Source organism: Mytilus californianus, unplaced genomic scaffold (genome assembly GCF_021869535.1).
Source record: "Mytilus californianus isolate M0D057914Y unplaced genomic scaffold, xbMytCali1.0.p SCAF_9, whole genome shotgun sequence".
NCBI classification, from domain to species: Eukaryota; Metazoa; Mollusca; class Bivalvia; order Mytilida; family Mytilidae; genus Mytilus; species Mytilus californianus.
The window spans coordinates 43,331,438-43,356,387 of NW_026262745.1; the positions used below are offsets into that span (position 1 = coordinate 43,331,438).

The window sequence follows — 24,950 nt, forward strand, 5'->3', positions numbered from 1 at the left end:
ATCCCCTTAGTTCCAATCTGGACATCCCAATTTCTACCAGTAGATATTACAATTCAGATTTGCACTATTTACTAGTAGATATTACAATTCTGATTTGCACTAGGTGGATTCTGGATCCTACTGAATTCAAATTTGTACTGTAAAATGAACTTACACAACTTCAAAAGTAATGGTTATAGAACATTTGGAAAATGAAGATATTGTTGAAATCTTACCTGCAATGAATTGAACGTTGTGAAAAGATAGGTAAAAATCACTGTCTCTCGATTATTGACACTAAAAAATCCTAACGTCCAGGTGACTCCAAGTAATGGTAAAAGTATGGCAGCTGCCTTTAGTCCTGCCCTAAAACAGAAAGTCAATTATTAAGAATTGAAACAAGCAAGTTAGACGAAAAAACGATTGATTCAGTGTTGTTTGCTTAATGTCAAGTGGCAAATATTTCATGGATGTTTGGGACGAGAACAAATTAACATTTACTAGTAATACAATAGGAAGGTCATGAAATAGGGGGTCGACCGGGATAATGAGGGGTGGGGTGGGGGAGGGGATTTGGAATACCACTGTAAATTGATGGTATATTGAAAGGAGCAGAAATTTAGCCTTGTAGCAGTACACCTACGGACCTCTCAAAGAGTTGTTGCAAGAGTTCTTAACGTGCAGACAGCATAACACTCTCTCAACACCAGGCATTCCCATTCTGACGGGATGTGGCTGCGAATTTGTACATCCCTTATAGCCAAACGAAAACCCATAGTTTGGCAAGCGGTTTGCTACTGGTCGGAAGAAGATCAAGGAATTACAAAAAAAGATAGAAAACAAATTGAAAAATACCGAATGCAATTTCCTAAATTACATTTATTTTTGTTAATTATATATGTTTTTACATTTGTCATCTAAGATATAATTTCAATGATGTAATAATCTACAGGCGTAAAACTGTAAACGTTTCAAGAGAACTCATAAAACATGGTATGTATTTTCCATGGAACTATAATTTCTAATGTAACATTATTTCTGCCATTTGCTTATCCTGTTCGTGCTATATTTCATTCGACATTTTGCATTTTCACATGTTTATCTTTGTCTATAAATTTGGGTTAATCAGACTAAGTTCCTCGCAGTTAAAAGAAAGTAATCGAAAATTTCTTTTTGGCAATCGATATCTTATGTCGAAAATATGACAATCGAAGGAATAACAGTAATTTTACTCCCTCGGACACAATTGACCTAAGTTGGATTTGTTTTGTTTTTTTTTATTTTATTTACTTTGTGGTCATACAGCGTATCGCGTATTCGAGTATTTATACAACCTTGGCTTTCATATTTTCGGGTTTCAGCGTTTTTGATGAAGGTAAATCCAGAAAGGTGCTTCGGACGCACCCAATTTATAAAGTGTTATTTTCATTTCTTGCTCTGGGTTCGATTATCTATATGACACAATATATTATCAACCATTTATTTGCGATTTTTTCAAAAGCATAACTGTTTCGCACGAAGTATATTTGTAGGACTCTAAACCGCGATGGTACTCCGAACCGCGATGGTCACGCTGATGTTCGATGGTTTGACGCTGAAGTGCGTTTTTGATCACGCTGAAGTGCGATGTAGGCATTGTGACGCTATCTTGTTGATAGTTTCGCCGAAGAACGATGGTCTACACAAACTACCTTTTCAATGCTTTTCATGTCGATGTAGAAGTCAATTTGTATGTTAGAAGCAGTTTTCCAGGTTTTTAAGTTAATAAGGGGCTTATAAACTTTTAATACTACGAGAAACAGGGAGGATAGGTGGATAGGGGAAAGTTTACCTTCTGTAGCGTTTTTTTTTAAATCTACAAAAGGTTCCTTTTACGTACGATGGAGCCTGGCTTTCTCTAAATACACACGTGTCCGCAGACAGACTCTCCGTATTATAATATTACGGTAAACGAGAAACTCGTGAGAGAAACAAAGGAAAGATAAAATTTTAACGCAGAGTTTTGTCCACATGTTGAAAATCAAAGAGGACGATCTCTCATTTTGTATGCAACTGAAATTAAGGACAGACATAGACAATAATAAATGTATATTTATATACTAACTATTAAAAAAATCTGCTTCTCATAATAACGCACATCTGTAGATACTAAACTATCCATCACGCGTCAAATAGACCATCGCACATCAGCGAACGGACCATCGCACTTCAGCGTGACAATCGCACTTTATCGTCACCATCCCACCTCCGAGTCCTACATATTTATACACGAACAATTCGAAAGCATATAAATCAATCAGATGGGCGGAGGTATTAATTCTTTACTGTTGGGTTGTTTTAAGACGGCATTGGTTGATTTCATACGGCATGGGTTGATTTCATGCAGAATGAAATACTATATAAATAAGATGTGGTATGAGTGCCAATGAGACAACTATCATTCCAAGTCACAATGTATAAAAAGTTAACAATTATAGGCCAAAGTACGGCTTTCACCGAACAACAAACTATAAGGGCCCCAAAATGACTTGTGTAAAACAATTCAAATAGGAAAACCAACGGTCTAATCTATATAAAAAACGAGAAACGAGAAACACTTATGAACGACATCAACAAACGACAACCACTGAACAACAGGCTCCTGACTTAGGATAGGTTCATAAAAATGCAGCGGGTTTAAACGTTTTAACAGGCGCCAACAAGATCAATTTCTGTATGAATTGAACACCTACTGTAAACATTTTTTATACATGATTCAAATTGCCATGGAGTTGGAACGTTTCTGCATGATGAGTGATGAGTGTAATTCCTGAAAACGGTTTTGGATGCACACAATACATTAAGTGTAATTTGTATAATCTAGAACTCGAACCAATTTCTTGCGATTATTCTCCTTTTTAAAATTTCATTGAAGAAACATTTCAAGTAATACTGCAGCAGCTGTAATAGTACAGACAATGGATGTTTTCAAATGAATGTTTTCTTAACTCCGCCCATTACTTACTTAACAGCTGATCTCTCCTCTGAGTTAGCTCTGCTCAACATTGATTTCATCATAATACGGAGAACAATTATCAAGATGATAGAATTCACCTACAAAAACAATTCTGTTTATTAAAAAAAAAAAAATATTGTGTAATATGACCCAATTTCATAAAAACATATGAGCAGCTATTTGTAAAACAAATTCACTGACACTTTTCTATTGTACAAACATTTATCGTTATACATGTATATAAATTGTTAAGTCATTTTCAGTAGAAGATAAGTACCTAATTTGTTAACTCAGTCAGTCATAATTCAGGGATTAAATGGTAAACAGTTCTGCATTTAGTGTTCCTACGTGCTTGCCCTTTGAAAGTATATTTTATAAGATAGAAATCAAAGGTTGAAAAAAGGAGTAGATACTAAAGTGGCAATCATACAACAATAAAGCCACAAAATATGTCTTGTTGAAAGGTGTATCATTCTCGTTGTTGTTATCGCTCAATATTTGTTGGGTTTTTTAATGAATTTTAAGCTAACATTGGAAGTTAAGTCATCTCTTTCGATTTAAATAAACTACACAAAAATGGCTTCCCTTTATATAATGAAAATCGCTTGTCCATATTCGTAGATCGTATAAATTTTCCTGGCGTATTTTTTCCGTATACTTGTACGAATGAACTGCTAATTTTGATAATGAGAATAAAATAGAAAATGTTAATTTACAACTGTTTTTGGATTTGTGTGTTTTGAGGTTTCAATCTTCACGGATAACTTTTATTTTTCCGTTTACCTATCTCTGATTAAAGTATATTATAGATGTAAAATATGAGATACGTGAAGTTATTTTATGAAAACTAACACTAATTATTGATTCAACATCGTTCTTTTTATTGTTTTCTACCAAAACATTCAGTTTAAATATTTACCAATATAACTATTCCTACTACAGGTACAAATGTCCATAATAGAACGTTATGGGATATCCAACACCTGAAATTTCAAAAAAATTGTTTTGTCATAATAATAAATTTTGTTTTTATAAAATTTACAAGAGTCAGTGAACAGTCGGAATATTCTATAGATAAAACACTGAGATATAGTTGCTGTCATATAAAACATATAAATGAGAGCACTGGACGTTACATAATCAACAATCAACCAATCAATCTAAGCAGCAACGTGTATTAAATTTGAAACACATCTACAAAATCAATAATCTTGATCACAGGAAACATGGGACTAAAGTGATACCAGACAAAACAACAAAAACTGTTTTATTGCAGAAATAGAACAGTAACGAATACAAAACTGTAAATCAACTCAAGGGCAGCACGAGCCCCTTTAAACAAAACTAGGAGTGAACGCAAGTGCTCAGGAAAGGGAATAAGTTCAAATATTAGCGTCCTGAAATATTCTATTACTTCGCGATACTTTTTTCTAACGATGTTAAGATACTAATGTATTAACACATATGCTGATTACAAAAGAGAGTTGAAAGATCCCAAAGGGACATTCAAACTCATAAGTCGAAAATAAACTGACAACGCCATGGCTAAAAAAGAAATATACAAACAGACAAACAACAGTACACAAAACACAACAACTAAAGACTGAGCAACACGAACACCACCAGAAGTTGGAGTGATCTCAGGTGCTCCGGAAGGGTAAGCAGTTCCTGTTCTACATGTGGCACCCGTTGTGTTGCTCATGTAAGTACACACCCGTTGATAAGCCTAATTCGGTAGGTCATATTCGGGGAAAAGGCAGCAGAATTGTAGTTACTTCAATTGGAACATATCCGTCGTCGTCTGTGAAACAGACATTTCATAAATGTCAACCAACTCGTGAAGGCGTCCGTAAAATCAACGAAGGTATGCATGATTTTAACTTCACCGCTTGAAACTCTTGGTTTAATAGCTTCCTTGTGAGCAGCAACCCTCTATGAACGAGATCATGATAAGAAATACAAGCCCTGGAGTATCGTATCAACAGGAAGATATATACTTCGCATGCAGGCGCTGCTAAAAGGTTGCTTCATATAAATGGAAGTTTGGAAGCTAAAATCATCTCTTTTTTTGTAAAGTTTTGTTTTCAACCGACCCTCATTGTCAATATCTAGATGTACGTCAAGATATGAGTCAGTTTTAAGTGTATCTATTGTATTCTTATAACATTGTTTTAGTATTCTAAACGTGCATTGTATTTAACATTTACCTGTTTTTTCCTCCGTATTGGTCGTGTAATGTGCCAACGGATATTCCTACCACTAGAAGGGGGAGCCCTGTAATTATAAATATGAATGTTAATTGCTAATGTAACTTTTAACTTAAAAAGAAAAAGCAGTCCAAGCACCTGCAGTATTCATTTACAAGTATTTTTAAATCTTTGCTTTTCAAAGTCTGGGTTTTGGCGTTTCTAATAAAGTTAAATTCAGAAAAAAAAGCTTCAGACACACAACTTTTTAAAGCGTCTTTTCCAGATTCAATATCACAATATCATGTAACATATAGAAATTAAAGTCTTATGAATGCATACTTTGGTTTTATGTAGTTTAAATGTGGTCTCCTGTTCATCTTGCCCATTATTTCTTTTAAGCAATCACGTTGAACAAATTCAAATAATGTAAAATGCAGACAAATACGTTGCATATGAATCTTAAAATTTTATATATATAACAGCTTTTAACACAATATTTAACACATAGCAATTATATATTCATAAAAAATTTTGATATTCTGATATATCTATAGCATTAATAATTATACGTACCCCATCCAAACAACATATATTTCTTGAAGTTAGCTCTCCTGCTGAAGACTTTAACAAGCATCACATACAAATGAAATCCTTCTATTAGCATCCAACAAAACATTGAATTTAGGGAATAATGCAGCAGTGAAGCCATGGCTGTACAAACATACTGAAAAACAAAAATATTTGATATGTTGTACATGCAAAATCTTTTGAAATTGATTAAACGTAGCAATGCATAATATTGCCCCATTATTTTGTACAATTTAAACAAAAAAAATAATACAATTTTTGTAAAATTATTGTAAATTATTGGTATTCGTTTATTTTTTTTTTTGTTTTTTGTTTTTTTTTTTTTGTTAAACTGGTAGGAATCTTTAGTAAATAAAATTGTATGAAAAAAGATCTTTAATGTTTTCGTAGGACTCTTCGAAAGTTTTTTCTTCCAAATGGAATACTGATGTGACACAACCTTTTGGAATACTTATTTTCAATGCTCTTAAATGTCGTATTTGATTTGGCCTTTTTGATTTGAACGCCACTTATAAGTCCTATGTACACACAATGCGCGTCTTAAAAACTGGGTTTTAAACCAAATACATTTGATGAGTGTTTTAACTAGTTTGACAAAACATTGCTTATACATGTTATAGCAACATATGTGAAGGTCATATCAACAGATTGTGACATAGAATTGTTCTTAATAAATGGTACCTTATAATTAATTACAAATCATGATATTGTACTGTCATTCTATAAATTCTATCTTGAACTTATTCTTATTCTAATACTTATGATTAGTTGAATAAGTGAACTAGTTTTGATCTGAAACGGTAATTTTATCTGAATAGCTCTTAAAAGACTGAACCATAAATTATTTAGTCAATTTCAATCTTTCGGTAAATTTTTAGGCTACTCTACTGATGAACATTCCGTAATTTTAAGACAAGTCGCTTGCAGTCAATTAAGATCTATTCAGTGTTTCGGTTTTCAATAATTGTTATCTACCTGTACACATCAACATCATACTGAATTGTCTAAAAAGATAATGACTGGTGGATAAATTTGAAAATTGAATATGACTTAAAAAATTATTGATCAGACTTTTCAGATAATGTTTAGATTAAAATGACCGTTTAAGACTAAAATTCATTTACTAGTGATATATAGTTAGTACATTTTTAAATAACAATATATATATATATATATATATATATATATATATATCAAAAGCTATCATCCGTTCTTAATAAATGCAAAAAATGTTGATTGTAATACCATACAAACCTTGTTTTCCGTTCGATCGATTCCAACCAGGAAGAAAACCTGAACCAGAATGATTGAAATTGCAAGCTGTTTATGTACCCGTACTCTCTCTTTGTGCAAACTAAAATTGTATGTAGTTGTTTATTGAAACTGATAAATGAATATCAAAGATAACATAAGGTCTAAAGAGATAAAGAAAGTTTATTGAAATATAATGATGAAGAATATCTGTTTAACGTACAGTGGTAAATAATACATGCATTTCAGGATGAGAACATTTAAATGAGATATGAACAAGACCCCTGTTTCTACAAAACCCGCCACGCTTAGTCGGATTGCTAAAGTGCGCGTTCACAATGTGACAGTCCACATGAACATATAGCACTCTGCTTAGACACATTTTTCAGACTCCGAGCCGACCAACCATTTATCTGACTCCTATATGCCGCGTGGTTAACAGAGAAGCAGCATATACTATATTTCAAGTCATTTGTTTGAACCGGTCAGGGATGTAACCCACGTGACGACCTCCCTTACTAAAGCACGTTACCACCAGACCACATAAACTGGAATGTTCTTTAACATGAACATTTCAATAGTAATTTGAAGTATTACATATACATGTAGATATTTTCTTTAAGAAAACAAGGTTTGAGTTATATTAGTTGTACTACTGTTATATGGCTTCTGGTCATATTTTGTTATTTACAAACAAATGTATAAAAGGAGGAGTGTAAAGACTTCAAAAAGACAATAAATACTGTCCCATTTGCTAATATATATTCGTACCTGAAAAACTGGAAGACTATGACTGTAATGACACAGGCTAATACAGACATCACACCACCAATGTATGATATGTAAGTCAGTATTGTATAATCTGTATAGTCAATTTGATCCTACAAATAAAATCACTAAAATGTTGAATATAGTTTTGTTAGGGGGTTCATATGAATTTAGCGATAAAAATTCATACACTGGTCTTTTTGTTTTAAAATGCTATAAAAATCAACTGTTGCTTGTAATAATGAGATTTTTAATTATCATCATCGTTATTATAATCCCTTAATCTAAAATAAAACATTTTTTTGTAAATTCTTAAATCTTATTATAATCTTTTTTGTTGTTGGTTTTGGTAAAACAAATTATTACCTGTATTTCGAAAACATCCATAAGGACAGCAAAATTAGTCAAGTGTGTGCATTTACAAGCAATATGAGTGTCGTTGGATAATGCTGTGTCCAGTTTACATCCGTCACTTGTCCAAATATTACCGCCACTATTGATATAAATATGTGGTTTACTTAATATACACATAATATACTATAATATCTTCACACACTTTACAACTCAACATATTAACCATTTACACTCACAGATTTATCTAACAGAGAATACCAACACAATAAATAAATAGCTGTTTATTTTTATTTTTTTCATTTGCTCAGCTAGGACAGTGAGTTGCTGGGATATAATTATGATAATTACTATTTTATATACTTTATTTGCTGCTTATAATTTAAGAATTAATTATATTCATAATATTAACCAATGCTAAAAAATGTTGTAACAAACAGAATCTAATAAATTCAAAAGATATGGGTTATCCATCCATGACACAAAATCAGTACATTCACAGCAAAAAACACACAAAAAGCAAAGAAACAGCTCCTCAATTGCTGTTTTTCATCTCAAAGTCACAGTGAGATCTTCAACACAGAGCAAAAGAAACTCTCACCTCACTGCAAGTTTAAGACGGCCCCTAGCACCGGTTTGAGCGGAATTCTTTGTATTAATGATTCGGATATACTTTGCAAGATATATCACCACCAAATCGGGCGCGGTAAAAAATAACATACTGGAAAATAGTAAATATTCAAAACAAAATAGTTCCTAGCGTAGGTTTAAAAATAAAACTATGTAGAAGATATTTTAGTCATTGAAGTATCAAATGAAAGGTGACGGACTGGTGATCGTTGTAGAACACATATTAACTGATAATTTTGAATAATACAAAAAGGTATGAATGAATTATAAATTGAGGGCATATATTGCCTGTTTCTCATATATAAAGTGCCTGGTTTGGTGTATCCAAAGTTCCGGTTACAAGTTAGTTTAATAATATATGTGCTTGAGTCTTTTTTTTTTTTTTAAAAACCTGTTTTTTTCAAGATCTCTGTAATGTTGACAGCAACAGACATTTGTAAGAACTTTCACTTACCTTGAGGACATGTTCAGAAATACACATTTTTCCTTTAAATCAAATATCGTTGTATTTTTCTAAAGAGTAGAGAAAAATTTATGTCAATACCCATATCCATATTTTTTGAACATTAAGACACAGATTTGAAATAAATTTACTTCAATATGACATAGATTAAAGCATTGGATATATTCAAATGACGCTAGACGTACAATGTATAAAATCTAGACTATTTGATACAGAAGTTAAAACTAACAAATATATACCCAACAAAATTGAATAAATTATATAAACATAACATTATTAACCTAATTTGTTTGAAAAAAAATTCTACGCACAGATAGAAGCTAATGTAATTTAAAATGACTCAATTTATCGGTAGTGTAAGATGAAATAAAGGGAACAGTGTTTTCTATTCTTTACAAAAAGGAACAAATAAAGGAAAACAAATACCATTCAGATAAATCAATGACTATATAAATATCTAGTATCACAATAACATCTATATAAATTCAGCGGATGTTCTATTGAATTTTTTATATTCTTTTAAAACAAGTTTCTGCATAGACTCATGAACAAAGACAAAATGTGCATATATATATCTTGTAAATACTTTCATTGTATCTAATAAATTGTTCAATGTTTGCCATGTTTTCTTCACAATTAAAGCGGTAAGCATTAGACGATAGATGTTATCTTCATCTTACGATCGAATTGGATATAATAAGTGTGTCTATGGCTGCTTTAATATTGCCGTACATGTAGCTGTCCCTTTTTATAACGTATTTCTAAAGAAACAAGAAAAGAAGTCATTCGATTGCGTTTTGTGGTCTAAGAAAACGATATTTTCGAGAACTGTCTCAATGATCAAAAGAAACACGTCAAATAAAGAAAGATATCTATTAATTACACAAGATGTTCAATGTTGCGCATAGTTCACGAAAAAAAGGCAAATGCTGGTTTTATGCATTCTCCATCCATATTTCTTGTATGAAAATATCGTACACATGCAAGAAACAACACAATGATTTTATGATTGCTTTCGTTTAGCTGCTAGACACATTATATATAATGTTTGCAAATATAAAGTTGTTTCGTACTTGTGCACATACTTTTCCAATAAAACAACTGTCTAAAGTTGTAGTAATTGATAAAAAAACAAAAGAACATTTATGAATCATACACATTTCGTCAAGGGACGTAGTAATGTTAACTCGTCAAATGCATTTTTCTTTCATTTTCTAAACACATTAGGTGATGTTTGCAAATTCAGATCATGTATGTTTACTTGTTAATTTGAACTTCATTTTCCCTAATATTTCTTGTTTAAGTAGTTATGTTTATATTAACCTTTATTTCCACCATAATAGTGACAGGTTTTGCCAAATGTTGGAATACATCTTGGTTAACATTCAGAACACTACTGGATATGATGTCAGAGATAATATATGGACTGTTTCTGTAATGATAAGTTATAGGAGTTGATTTAATCATTCGTTTGAATTAAATAGAAGAAATTACCGGTGTTTTGTCTGAACAGCTGCTTCATATCTTGATCTTCTCGATATTGACTCAGATGGACGACTTCAAACTAAAATCTATGACAAACATTATGATTTCAACGTTCCAATTCTCAGCAGTAACATACCCTCTGCTCTATCGTATGGCGATTGCATATCTCTACGTATACGTTCATGTCCTAACTATACAGACATCATTGGCAGAGGTATGCTTCTTTCACAAAAAAGTACTCCCGCAGAGTTATGAGGAAGAAAGACTGAAATCGACGATTCATAAGTTTTACGGTCACCAACAAATACTGATTGACCGATACGATATTTATCCGCCTAAACTCAATAGCGACATGTTTTCGAAGTCTCGGATCTTTATATATTAGTATAATTGTCTAATTTATAATTTACCGATTAAATTCTCACCTTATGGACGAAACCCAGTCTCGCTCATTGTGGAGTTCCTGCGATTCTCCAGTTTGAGTGTGTTACCTTGATTTGTATTCTCATTCGATTTATAAGATTTAGATATTGATTAACTAAATTTTTACTTCATTCTACGCTGAATTAAAAAATAAATAAAATTGCTTTGCGGTTGGTTATTGTATATCTAACTTTTGATCACGACTTTATGATAATTGTCATTTTTTCAAAAGAGAGGCGAAAGATACCAAAAGGATATTCAATTTCATAAGTCGAAAACAAACTGACAATGCCATGGCAAAAAAAAATGAAACACGACAAAAAGACAAAAAACATTACACAACATAGAAACTAAACACTGAGAAACACTAACCCCACCAAAAACCGGGGTTGACCTCGTGTTCTCCGGAATTATGGGTAAGCAGATCCTGCACCACATGTGGCACCTATCGTGTTGCTCATGTACAAACCCGATGATAAGTCTAATTCGGTAGATCATGTTCGAGTAAAAGAAGACGGGATTGTGGTTAGAACAATAGGAACATATCCGTCGTCATCTGTGAAACAAATATTCCATAACGGTCAATCAACTCGTGATGGCGTCCCTAAAATATTTCAAAGATGATTTCAACTTCGCCACTTGGTACTCTTGGTTTAATAGCTTCCTTGTAAGCAGCAACCCTATATCAAGGAAATCATGATAGGAAATGCAAGCTCTAGAATATCGTATCAAATTGTGATAAATATTCCATTCCATATGGAGGTTCTGCAGGAATGTTGCTACATAGAAATGAAAAGTTCACAATTGGGAAGCTGAAATTATCTCTTCTGTCGTACAGTTTTTTTCTCAACCGACCCTCGTTGTCAATTTCTAGATGTAAGTAAAGATATAAGGCATACTTTGCTGTATCTGTTGTATCCTTTATTTCAAATTCGATGGGATAGATGCGTTAAACATAGTCACCTAACGTTGAATTATGTGATGAGAACACATTATCTATATAGCGAAACGTGAAGTTAGAGGATAATGCTAGCTTCTTAACATCCTTCCTAAGAAGCTCCTGTATGAAGTCAGCCTCATATTAATTAAGGAACAAGTCGGTAAGAAGAGGAGCACAGTTGGTTACTATGGAAAGGCCGATTGTTTGTTGAAAAACAAGTCTTCAAAACGTAACAAATATGTTGTCAGTCAAGAAATCAAGCATTTTGATAATGACAGTTTCAGAGAATTTGTTTTGAAGCAGGGTGATTTTTTAACCAAAAAAAATATACTTGTATCAAAGTAACTTTGCACTTGTACCTTATAAAAAATTCGAGCAACTTTCATATTATTTGAATATACATGTTATGTAATGCAATCTATTGAATATTCAAATAAGCCATATTTCCCTTTCAGATATTGTAATCATTAGTATTCTTGTAATCATACTTATTACTATTATTATTAATCAAATTATGTTTATTGATATTAGTTTATTTATATAATTTGATTAACAGTTAATGTAATCTCTCTTAAAAGTATTAACAATTATTAAGTGTTACCTTGTAGAATCATCATTTGATTTCAACTCTTTTGCATCTAACACACCAGCAATTGAAGAATATTTTGCCGTAAATACTTGTATGTAGTGATCTTTAAAAAGAAAAAAAACATATATAAAAAAGATAAAATCATAATAAACTACAACAATTACGAAGTTTAAAATAGCAATTTAGGATAATGACCAGGCAATATTCACAGATTAAAAATAATTCACTACATTGAATTAAGTAGCGGCGGAATATTCTTTAAAATTATATTTATATCTTACGACGGGTGGCACTAGTGGAGCATGATGCGCTTACCCTTTCGGAGCACCTGGGATCTTCCCGGGTTTTGGTGGGGTTCGTGTTACTCAGTTTTTAGTCTTCTATATTGTGTTTTATGTTCTGTTGTTTGTTTTTTCTTCATTTTTCGTTTGTTTTTTTTTTTTGACATGGCATTGTCAGTTTGTTTTTGACTTGTGAGTTTTGTTGTCCCTATTGATATCTTTAGCCTCTATTTTAGATACCGTCAAAATCCTTTTAACTCATATTAATTAAACATAGGCCGCAAATGTTGGAAAACGCAAAACAAATCTTAACAGGATCATTACAAGCCAACAAAGATGGACATCACGAGGTTGTAAACGCTTTGCATGCAACGGCTAGCGCTGACGTCGTTGCTCAATATGTTTATTTTCATAAATCAGAAAAATGTGCGATAAATTCAAGAAAGGTGGTTATTTTCTGTTAAAAATCCTATAGATTATGGTATACCTATCTATCAACCATTTTCTTCTTCTTAAAACTTTGTATAATTTTTATTCTGTTTAACTTTCCACGGATTTTTTATGTTTCTTATTGCTATGTTTCTAATTTCCAAAATTCTAAAGAAAGATAATCAAACGCAGACAAACTGGTGATCATATGTCTTTTTCCACTCTCTTTATTATTAAATGATGTGAGTTTGTTACTGTCGTAATTTAGTGGAATGAATATAAAAGAGGACACCAAGAGGGCAAAAAGAGCGCAGGATAAAGAAGGGCACAAAAAGCATCATTGTCAAAAGAAAAAAATATACAATTTAATCCAAGATAAATTAAAGAAATGATATAAAAAAAAACTGCAGCTTCGTTTTTGTTAGATGTTCTAACGAACAACTACTAACCAGATATAAACACTGGCGCTTCGAATTCGTCAATGCAAGAGGTTCTAGCGAACCCTGCACCCAATTAGATATAAATACTGGTGCTTTGTTAATGTACCAGGTTTTAAAACTCATGTCAATTTTCAGTTAGTGTCATGATTTTGTATTTAAAGCTAATGTACAAACAAGTTATAAAACCTAAGTTTTGATTCAATACAAAACTGTGAAACTAAAAAGTTATAGTGATTCGAAAAAATCGTATGGTGCTTCTGTAATTTCTCTTTTAAATGAATGGAAATCATACTTGGGGAAATAACAAGTATTTCTTCCAAAAAACAACTACTTCTTTCAAAAAACATTGTTGACAAAATCGTACGTACCTGGTGAATTTTTAACAGCTGCTTCAAATACTGATGATGTTAATGTAACAGCATTAGATGCATTGTCTCCTAAATGAATGACAGTGTAATCCTCACAGATTGCTACGCGTTCGTGGAACGAAACATGAAATTCTGCAAAAGAGGGATCTTATTAAGCACATATATCTTGTCGGTCATCATTATCATGGTTATAAGATATTAAGCTTTAACTACATTAATATGCTTTACAATATAGCGTAGCTATAGACTGTTATAATTTTGAATCAATGTTTGATTATTTTCAATATTGAATGTCTCCATCTTTTTTCTGTCCTACAACTACGCAAACTAACATTTAAGCAATTTCAAATAAGATTTAAAAGACATCTGCAAGAGAGAGGTTTTAAATTTGTATTGTTTTACTTACAACTTCCTTGTGTCATATTTTATCTACCTTTTTACTCTAGTTTGCATATAGAGTTAGAAGCCAGTGGCCTTAGACTTTGATTCCCCATATTTGGCTTTTTTATAATAAGAACGTTTTCCCGGTTGTTCAGTTTAATACTTGTAGACATGTAAGTGAACGTTCAATAATTTTATGTAAATTAGAAGTATTTAAGACATAAGAAAATTCACGATAAAAGTAACACGAATTTACTTGTGCTATTAAAGAGAGTAAACATAATTTGCATTAAAATGCAGCAGTAAAATACCATTTCGTTTCTATATTAGACGCATACAAGTCTGTAAAGATTGGGTCATCCTTACGGTAAAATGTGTATGTAAAATCTGACACGTCGCTATAAGATAATTTTGCTTTAGGATTATGGCATTTTTATATCGTAACTTTTGGAATAACAGTTTGATAACTAGAAAAACTTTGTAAACAGATTAAAACATACAAATCAAATAGAGTCTATTAAAAAATATTAAATAAATTAGCTACACATATCGGCAATGTAAAACAATCGTTTTTATGAATAATTTAAAAACATTAATAAGAATCTGTTAAAACCTCACAAAGAGTTTTGATATCCAAATGTAGACTTCGTCGCATATAAACGGTTATTCTTGAGTGGAGAGTTACTTTTAAAATAAAAATAAGGAGATGTGCTATGATTGCACATGAGACAACTATCCACCAAAGTTTAAATGAAGTGGATGTAAAAATAAGCAATTATGGGCATCCGTACGGCCTTCAACAATGAGAAAAACCCATACCGTTTAGTCTGCTATAAAAGTCCCCGACATGAAAAATATGAAACATTCAATTGGGAAAACTAACGGCCTAAATTATAACAAAACAATTTACGAAAAACAAATATGACAGACATGAACCAATGACAACCACTTGAACTAAGTTAATTAAGTTCATGATAAATAATCGAATTTGTGCCATTTTGTTAAAATAGTGTGGATATTTGTATTATTCAAGTTAAATTCTGTGTTAATTCTACATAAAATTTAGAATGGAAATGAGGAATGTGTCAAAGAGACAACAACCCGACCAAAGAGCAGAAAACATGTTTGTGTACCAACCTAGATTTTTTGATTTCACATTCATTGTTTCTTTTGCTGTATATTTACTGATCTCCCGTCGGTGTCTGTTCATATATCTTGATGTTTTCTCTGCAAGGTTTGCAGATAATAGTTCAACACTTGACAGAATTGACAGCATATTTGTCTGAACAAAGTCCTGTGAAACCAGAAACAAAACTATTGAAATAAAATAGAATAAAACGATCACAATAACACCCCGCGTTTGCTATGTTACGGATGTTACACTTTCCCGGAACGGTTCTTCATTATATCTTTCCGTCTACCTTGCGACATTATTGATTATCTTAAATTATGAATAATTTTGTCATACAGTTTATAAATAGTAATGATGATTATAATGATCACAAATGTTATTCCAGACATATTCATCAATTTTAACTAAAAGTTTTTAAACAAAACGAATGATATAACCTTTGCAAATAAATTTCATCAATACCCTTGATACCAAAAGTTAAACATACGAAAACTGGAAAGCATCCTAAAGACAAAAACATGTGCAAAATCAAGTCATCTCCTCACAAATGAGATATGTTTAAAGAGCCAAAATCACTATAATTGAACTTGTCCATATTCTGATTTATCTTTTGTTTTTCAACGTACAGCAATCGTCATAATACGTACCGTTGAGGTATAAGTCCATACAGGAAGCAATGAGGGATCTACAATGTTGCCCACAGCATCTCCATATCCCTATCAAGTATATATTAAACAAGCTTAGTTATAGTATTAAAATTACCTTCTTTTTAGTCAAATCAAAGGTGACTTTTTTGGGTGGAGCTAATCAAGTCCAGTTTATGGTTTTTGTAAGATACAATTGAGTCTAAACCTTAATTAAGATGCACAAAGAGTAATGCTTTCTTTAAATATGTCCCTTTACCCTTACCTGAATAGAAACTTTTGAAAGCTGAATGTTAACCTGTAGTTGTCTTTTTAACATTTTAAAGTTTTTATACTCTGGATAGATAAAAAAAACATTTTTAGATTCAATGATGGGTTATATAGCAATGTAAGAAGTAAATCAAAGTGAGCACAACATAGAAAACTAAAGACTCAGCATCACGAACCCCATGATCTGTCTGTTTACTGTTTGTATTTCATTTATTGATTTGTAATAACTAAGGCCATTGGTTTTATATAGTTCATTTGCATTGTTCAATATTGTTAGCTGGCTATATGTATTTGTTTTACTCGTTGTTGAAAGCCGTACGGTGATCTATAGTTGCTTACGTCCACTTTTGTTTGAATTTGGTTAATTGTTGGTTTATTGGCAAGCATATTATCAAATAGAAAAAATGTATGACTGCTAAATCAGAAAAAAAAACAAAACTAAGTATTATTACGAACTTTGTGGTGTAAAACGCCACCTAAATATCGCATAAACTGTAATTTCTCTCGATGACATATCTCTTAAAATCCAGCAACTCATTCTACCCATTGAAGAAATTTGTTATAGATTTTTTTTTTCTCAATTTGTATTTGTCGTTCTTCATTCTTTCAATAATTATTTCAATCTGGCATACATAATTGTTAAAAAAACAAAGTATTACTACTTAGCAACATAGAGAGTCTAAACATTATTATTGATACCTGCGCTATGGATGAAAGAATTGATGATGATGCAGTTGTATTTCTGACCATATCAGCTAGGTCTTTGACCGTCGTTGTTACAGTGGAAAGATCACCTGGATATAGTTTTGATGAAGATGACGTGGCTGCTGTAAGCCTTTGTGTTAAGTTCGTCAAAATCTTGTGGTCAATGATCTCTTGATTATAAATACCTTTCGTCTACAACATATGTGAAGGATATTATCTTCTATAGGAAACCTAAATGTATTTTGCTGCTTTTATCTGTTCTATTTGTATTGGTATCCGAAATTCCTAATTTGCCTTTGCTTCATTATTTCGACTGCACGTTGATTAGTTTCTGTAACTTTTTTTTATTAATATACGTGTATGGTATTCTGTTTCTAAAACGTTTGCATCGTTGTCACTCTTCTTTTACATATTTATACTCGGAACATGTTTTATTATAGAAATTTTAATCGCATGTATCAAACAACAACCATATAATGCTAGTATCCAATAGTACTATCTTTTTAACAAAATGTTCCATGCGCAAAAAAGTAAAGCAACAAAATTACCGAACTCCAAGGAAAATTCAAAACGGAAAGTCCCTTAACAATTTGCAAAATCAAAAGCTCAAACACATCAAACGAATGGAAAACAACTGTCATGTTCCTGACTTGGTACAGGTATTTTCTTATGTAGAAAATGGTGGATTAAACCTGGTTTTAAAGCTAGCTAAACCTCTCACTTGTATGACAGTCGCATAAAATTCCATTATATTGACAACAATGTGTGAACAAAACAAAAAGACATAATAGGTAGAAATGTCAAAAATAGGGGTACAGCAGTCAACATTGTGTTATAATCTCAATCACTATAAAAACAAATAAATATGTCAACAAAGAAAAACAAAATGACATATCAAAGCACTACGCAACATTGAAACACAAGAATACAAAAAAATGACAACAGCACACCACAATGGCGGGATGTACAAGTACCGAGCCACGTCTAAAGGATAAAACCAAAAAATGGACCAAACAGTAAACGTTAATAATTTACAAAGACAAATAAAAGAACACTATAACGATTAATTAAGATGATAAGCAACGTTAGTACCTAGAATCTATACATCAAGACCATCATGTATTATTTGTGAAGTTGATACGGAATATTTATCAACAAGGTCTTGGTATCTTCCGATGAACTTTTTTAGAAAAAGGACGAAACGTAAATGTAAATCGTGAGTTAAATAAACTATTTTGAAATTAAAAAAGTTTTGTGGGGGATTAACATATTTTCGAAACAGTCAGTTCTTCACATCAAAATAAAGTTGTATTGTTGAAAACGCCAATATACATGTAGCAAGTGTAGCATTGTAAGACGCATCAACGTTGAATAATGTATTTACAATTGTTTGCACATACATGTATGTATCCATCTCGATAGTTGTATAAAATTTATTGTTATCGAGGAATTTAACCAGTTGTTTTACAATTTGTCCATGTAACTGCTGATGTTCACATTTATATTCAGTTATGCAATTATCGTTGTTTTAATTCATTTTACCTTATCAGCTATTAATTTTATTTCACGACTGACACAGTTTGTTAAATCTGGTTTTTCCCATTGCCCACCATACTTCGTTATGTTTGAACTTCTGCAATATCTTGTAGCGTGTCCTACAAAATATCGGAACTTGTGGTAATTTGACTTTTAAGGCATCATTGTTTTGAACAGTTCTATCAGTTTGCAATATCGGTGATTATGTCATGTTTTAACGTTTAGGGCCTAGTGATGAAGTCCGAACTTTACTAAAGCTTCAGTTCAATTAGATATCTACAATCATTAATGTATGTACAAGTAATTCATTCAATGCGATTTAAAGCGTGACATATTTTATAGAAATCTGTCAAATGTTGAATAATGATTGTTGTTTTCTAGATACATACTACAAATATTTGATTATAACGTTAGTTTGGTATTTCAATGACTTATACCCAGCGATTTGAGAGGTTTTTTTTATACTTGAGATTTCAAATTAACAAAATTGATTTTGTTATCAGTGAATTAAAACCATACTAAATATTACATATAGGTACTTTCACGGTACTGCAATCTGTCGATACCTATATTTTGGCATTGCACAAAGCCATGTATTTCTTTGACTGTTAATGACGTCTCTACACTAAATCAATTGGATGTTGTATGTGTACTGCTTGATATTTAAGTCTTAAACACATGATTTTTTTCATTAGTTGTTATTGGCTTTGAACTAGCAGTCAGTAACTGCGAGTACTCTCAGATCTGTATTTAGTGTATTTTTTTTTTGTTATGGATGAGGAATGGATATACCCTGCCACGTCCAGTCTGTGGTTTTGTTTGATGTTTTTCTTTGTATCGATCTGATGAGTTAAGCCTTTTTCAACTGATTTTTATAGTTTGTTCTTATGTTATGCTGTTGCACCACTGTCACAGGTAAGGGGAAGGGTTGAGCGCTCATAATCATGTTTAACCCCGCCACTCTTTAAGTGCCTGTCCTAAGTCAGGAGCCTGTACTATAGTTCAGTGGTTGTCGTTGGTTCATGTCTGTCATATTTGTTTTTCGTAAACTGTTTTGTTATAGATTAGGCCGTTAGTTTTCTCTATTGAAATGTTTCATATTTTTCATGTCGGGGCCTTTTATAGCCGACTATACGGTTTGGGTTTTTCTCAATGTTGACGGACGGACGGTTGCCTATAATTGCTTAAATCCACTTCATTTGAACTTTAGTGGATATTTGTCACATTGTCAGTCATACCACATCTCCTTATCTTCATATCAAATATATTTCACGATATTTCATGATCAACATTTTCCATACCTGTGTATTCAGGGGGGCAGGAAACTGTCGCATATGATGACACAAGTGTATCTTGCCACAAAAAGGAATCCTTGGAAAACGAAACCAGTTTAATTTCTCTTTCACAGTGTTCCTGGTCTGCGAATATAGACACATAAGACAAATGAAATTGCGTAAATCAAAAACTAAAATTAGTATCATGTTTCAATAACCACACATGGACCAAAATTAAAGCACACCAGTTAATTATCATTTCGGTATTTTGATATGATAACAACTTAATTAAGTTGTAATGTCTTTTTACTTAGAACGGGAAAACATTAGTATAGAAAAAAGGTCAATCAAAATATGAGGTAATGATATTATAGCAATTGTGGTATGCATATACTTTATGATACATATTGTGCAATGTCACAAGAATGAACATTATTGCCATTAAATAACCGATATTGATTTTGGTCATCGCCTAATTTCGGAAACCTTTCTGAAGACCTATATTAATTGAATGAAAAGTATTATCACAATGAACATTAGAATGATTTGAGTGTGTCGTACTTATTTTGTCACAATGTTCGCCTTTCCATCCTTCTTCGCATATACATGTATATGTATTGTCATGTTTTTCACGTTTACCGTAGTAACAAAGATGATATTCCTCTAAAAAGAAAAAAGAAAACAATTTTTATTATTTTAAGTAATGCATTTGCTAAGTTACAAGATATGTCAATGCTATTGATTCTAACACGTGATTCTTAAAGGATAAGATAACCCATCTGTCCATTTACGGGTGTTCGTATGTCTTGTTTGTTTTCTTGGTTTTATCATTTTGAGCTTATGTGCTGTTATCTGTTTCAAAGATTGATATGATTAACGCACTTCTCATCAGTTTTTATTAAATATATCCTAGTTAGTTCCTAGTTAGTCTGAGTATTCTCTACAGGATTTGATTGTGAAAATACCCAATTGAAGAAGATATGAAAGACGAGACCTCTTGTTTACCACCAAAATTTCAAATGATTACCGCTAAAAACAGGTTCAAGTACATATATTTACTTTCCCTCAGCAATAACTTAATAAAACTAATGTTTAAACTCCATCAGGCAATGTAGACCTTAGATGGATTTGGCTGTTATTTTTAGGTATTTTTTTGGTGAATTAGCTCCTTATCTGTTTTGGTTCCTATACAACCTCGGGTTTTAAATATTCGGTTTTAAGCGTTCCTGAAGAAAATAAATCTAGAAAAGCGCTTTGGACGCACGACATTTATAAAATTTTGTTTTGTTTTCTTTTTTTTTTGTAACTCACAAGAGATCTTCCTAACGGATGATAATCTGGGCAATTATTTATAATGTAAATACGTAATGCAACAAACTAAGGTGAAATGATTTCATTATCCTGAATGGGGCTCAAACAGAGGTACATAAAAACATGTGTGTGTATTTATCATCATCGTACCACTTCGGTCTGTAGTTTGATATGCTCAGTGTTATGTATAAGTAAAATGTAAACACACGACATTGCAGAATTTAAGTTCAGCAGACCATAACATATTTTTCAAGGTTTGCAAAGATTATCGTTTCAAAGTGTGAACTGTGGATTCGAAATGGTTAAAATTAAAAGAAAATACTCTTTGTATGATAACAAGATAAACATTAATACGTAATTGAATAAAAAACATGATTTACTCGGTTTACCAGATTAAACTTAAGGATTAACCAATTTTTAGATTATGCATACTGTTGAATAAAAAACCACATAATAATTATCTTAAAAAAAAAACATGTTTCTTCATTTTAATCGTTCTATGTATTGCTGATAATTGTAACCTAACAACATCGTTCTGGTATAAATACACTTTCACGACTTGACTGTGGTTTTCTACAGCAGTAAGTTCAAATTTCTGACCAGTTGAACAGTTTGGTTTTATAAAACAAATTGCAACTTGGTCAGAATTTTGAATAAGTTGCAATAGGTGGAGAGCAACACTAACTGTCAAGTCACAGTAAAAGGCACAAATAAAACAAAGTAGATTAATAAAACAAAACATGTAAAACATTCTAAAAACTTATATTACAAAACATTATAAAATCGCTTCAATGACCTTATCCTAGCGATTAGAAACATAAAATATCAAAACAGTTACAATGTATTCATTTTTATAAATCAATTTTTTTTAATTTTTTCAGATCACAAACTTTTATTGGTGTTGGTGAAATATATAATACATATCAAATTGTATTTAAACGCACCATGTTCCTTGATTTCTATATTTGTGCATGCTCGATGTGGTCTGCAAGAAATTGTCAATTTTGGGGTTAGAAATTCATCAAGATATAATCCATCAGAAAAATCATCCAGATCCAATTTTCGTGGTTCAGAATTTGGTATCTCCCTCAACTAAAATAGTCATAAACACAACGTTGTAAAGATAATACAATGAACACAATTACATATACTGCTGATACCAGTTCCATTTTGATTTTTTTAAACGGGTATTCAGAAAATACAAATCTACATACGTTATCCTGTTTTTTCAATTGTGTTTTATTTAATACACGTGTGTAGAATATATACCACATACTATTTTTTCTGACAAGCAATCATCTCGTTATTTTACCCTGAATATATAATTACTTTTTATTGCCTAAAACCAACAAAGAAGTCCATAGCTAATAAAAGCACTTTTTAAAACTTTCATGAAATTTTTTAGTTTCAATGCTTTAATTTTTGTTATTTATTTGGCATTTAAACTGTCTTGATTCGAGCGCCAATGGTGAAAATTATGTAGATGACGTAAGAGTCTGGTGCAGTAAATTATAGTATCTTCAATGAGTTTTTATCTATGTTGTAAGTTTATTGTGTCTTGAAAAACTAAAACATAAATATGAATAAAATGAGATGAGAATACACGTCAATGAAACAGCATTTCAACAACAAAAAAACGAAAAGACGTATCAGAGAACCATACGGCCTTCAACAATAGACGTTGTCTTTACAATATGTCAAAGTGTAAATCATCTAGAGTAAACATAAGTGGTGAATAATTTAAGAGGGGCTATCAGATATATTCAATCAAAATCAAATACCTAAACTGAGCAATTAACATTTATTTAATATATGATAATACAATGCGGCGGAAGATACCAAAGCGATATTTAAACTTATAAGTCGATAACAAAATGACAACACCATGCAAAAACACAAAAGACAAAAAACAGTAGACAAAACACAACATAGAAACATAAAGATAATTGACGCCTGGCGATGTTTCTGACTCAGGACAGACAAATGAGTATGTGGTAGGGTGGAACGAGTTTCTTTTCAACGATTTTTAAGATCTCAACCTAACACATTTTACCTCGATGAGTCCACGAACACATTGTACGTAAATGAACATACATTTTAATCAAAATAACACTACACGAAAAGGCAGATTTACAACAATTTGGCCAATCGTGTAAATGTTTGACAAATGTAACTACTTTTCTGCCAGATATGTTTGCGGACCTACTAATGTATATGTAAATGTATTATTCCTTTGGCATTATTTAGGACGTCCTCAAAGATATGCTAAAGATAATTATTTTATTTCCATAGCTTTATTCATATTCCAAAGATATGTAAAGATAGGCCTTAGATTTGCATGCACTTTCCAGGATAGGAGATGTATGCAAAGTTTAAAATTTGCATAACTGTTTTACAGCGGTGTGGGCAGTGTTGAGAGACCGCGGTTTATAAAACATTTACAACCAACGTAAATGCTGTCAAATGTTTCTGTTATATTTGCAAACGTTTCTCGATTTCGTTCATGCATGTAAAGAAATGTATTTTATTTACTAATACTTTCCAGTATTATTGTTACTTTGATAAATATTGATATTTGTAACATATCTTTACAAAAAGAAAAAAAAAAGTTAAAACAAGGCATTTTCCCTATGTAAATTTGTCGTCAAAATTGACGTTTTCTAATCAAATTTACGAAAAAACAAAAAAAAATTATTACATATGCCGATGTAACTCGATTCAAAGTACAAGTGTGCCAAAAATTTTAGAAATCGGGAGATATGCCATTCGGTATCGTGTTATCTTGATATATAAGTACACAGTTTTGGATAACTAGAATGACATCTTCTATGAGGGTTTGGATGGAGTTTACAGAATAGAGAATAATGGGCTAAAAAAATAAAGAATAGTAAAGAAAAGGATAGGCCAAAAATTTAAGAATAGAGAATTGATATTAACAGCTTCAACGATAAGCATGATGCGAGTTAAAGATTGTAAAATCAGAAATATGCCTAGCTATATATATAGACACAGGGCTTGTCACCTTTTTTGTTTTATTTTTTTATTGGAAATTATTCTTTAGTATTTCAACATATTTAGAGTTTTAAAACCTTATCAATGCGATTTAACAATAACGGTAGTTTATGTATGTCCCTCTTTCCTTATTTTCCGCCTGTGTGGAAAGCAAGTACAATGATACATGTTTAAGACTCGGCTGTAAAAGGACAAATGATGCTTGTAGTTATTTTAAGACTTTGCGTAAAATATGTATAAGAAAGAAGTGCAAGATATTCCATTATTCAAATACGAATCATATAAATTTCCGCTGAAACTATAAGTCTAGACTTCGTCTTTTTGTAAGGGTACAATTGCCTTATACTTTTTAAAGATAGATTTTCCATGATACGAGCCCCTATCAACATTAGTGTAATATGTATTTGTCGTTTACAAATCTTGTTGAATTATGTTAAAACAAATTTACTTCGTCACATTAATTCTGTGACTTATATAACCTTCAATCTTGTTTCAATGTTATTTCAATTGAAATGT

At 31.6% G+C, this 24,950-nt stretch overlaps 1 protein-coding gene and 1 long non-coding RNA gene across 2 annotated transcripts in view; both read right to left on the bottom strand.

Annotated features, from left to right (window-relative positions):
• The window catches only part of LOC127715896 (adhesion G-protein coupled receptor D1-like), a 33,690-nt gene extending 14,975 nt beyond the window's left edge, over window positions 1-18,715 (bottom strand). The window contains exons 1-16 of the mRNA XM_052222013.1: window positions 18,686-18,715; window positions 17,296-17,493; window positions 16,330-16,398; window positions 15,688-15,844; window positions 14,170-14,301; window positions 12,664-12,754; window positions 10,538-10,646; window positions 9,206-9,264; window positions 8,137-8,263; window positions 7,774-7,883; window positions 7,006-7,105; window positions 5,737-5,887; window positions 5,182-5,248; window positions 3,894-3,957; window positions 2,984-3,072; window positions 216-345 (exon numbers count right to left, since the gene is read on the bottom strand). Coding sequence (XP_052077973.1) covers window positions 216-345; window positions 2,984-3,072; window positions 3,894-3,957; window positions 5,182-5,248; window positions 5,737-5,887; window positions 7,006-7,105; window positions 7,774-7,883; window positions 8,137-8,263; window positions 9,206-9,264; window positions 10,538-10,646; window positions 12,664-12,754; window positions 14,170-14,301; window positions 15,688-15,844; window positions 16,330-16,398; window positions 17,296-17,493; window positions 18,686-18,715 — 1,683 coding nt within the window. The remainder of the gene's footprint in view (window positions 1-215; window positions 346-2,983; window positions 3,073-3,893; window positions 3,958-5,181; window positions 5,249-5,736; window positions 5,888-7,005; window positions 7,106-7,773; window positions 7,884-8,136; window positions 8,264-9,205; window positions 9,265-10,537; window positions 10,647-12,663; window positions 12,755-14,169; window positions 14,302-15,687; window positions 15,845-16,329; window positions 16,399-17,295; window positions 17,494-18,685) is intronic.
• Window positions 18,716-18,837: 122 nt separating this feature from the next.
• On the bottom strand, window positions 18,838-22,503 carry LOC127716287 (uncharacterized). Its single transcript, XR_007988846.1, has 4 exons — window positions 22,367-22,503; window positions 20,673-20,774; window positions 20,139-20,255; window positions 18,838-18,956 (listed from the first exon to the last, which is right to left on the bottom strand). It is a non-coding gene; the product is annotated as an uncharacterized LOC127716287 (long non-coding RNA).
• Between the last annotated feature and the right edge of the window lie 2,447 nt (window positions 22,504-24,950).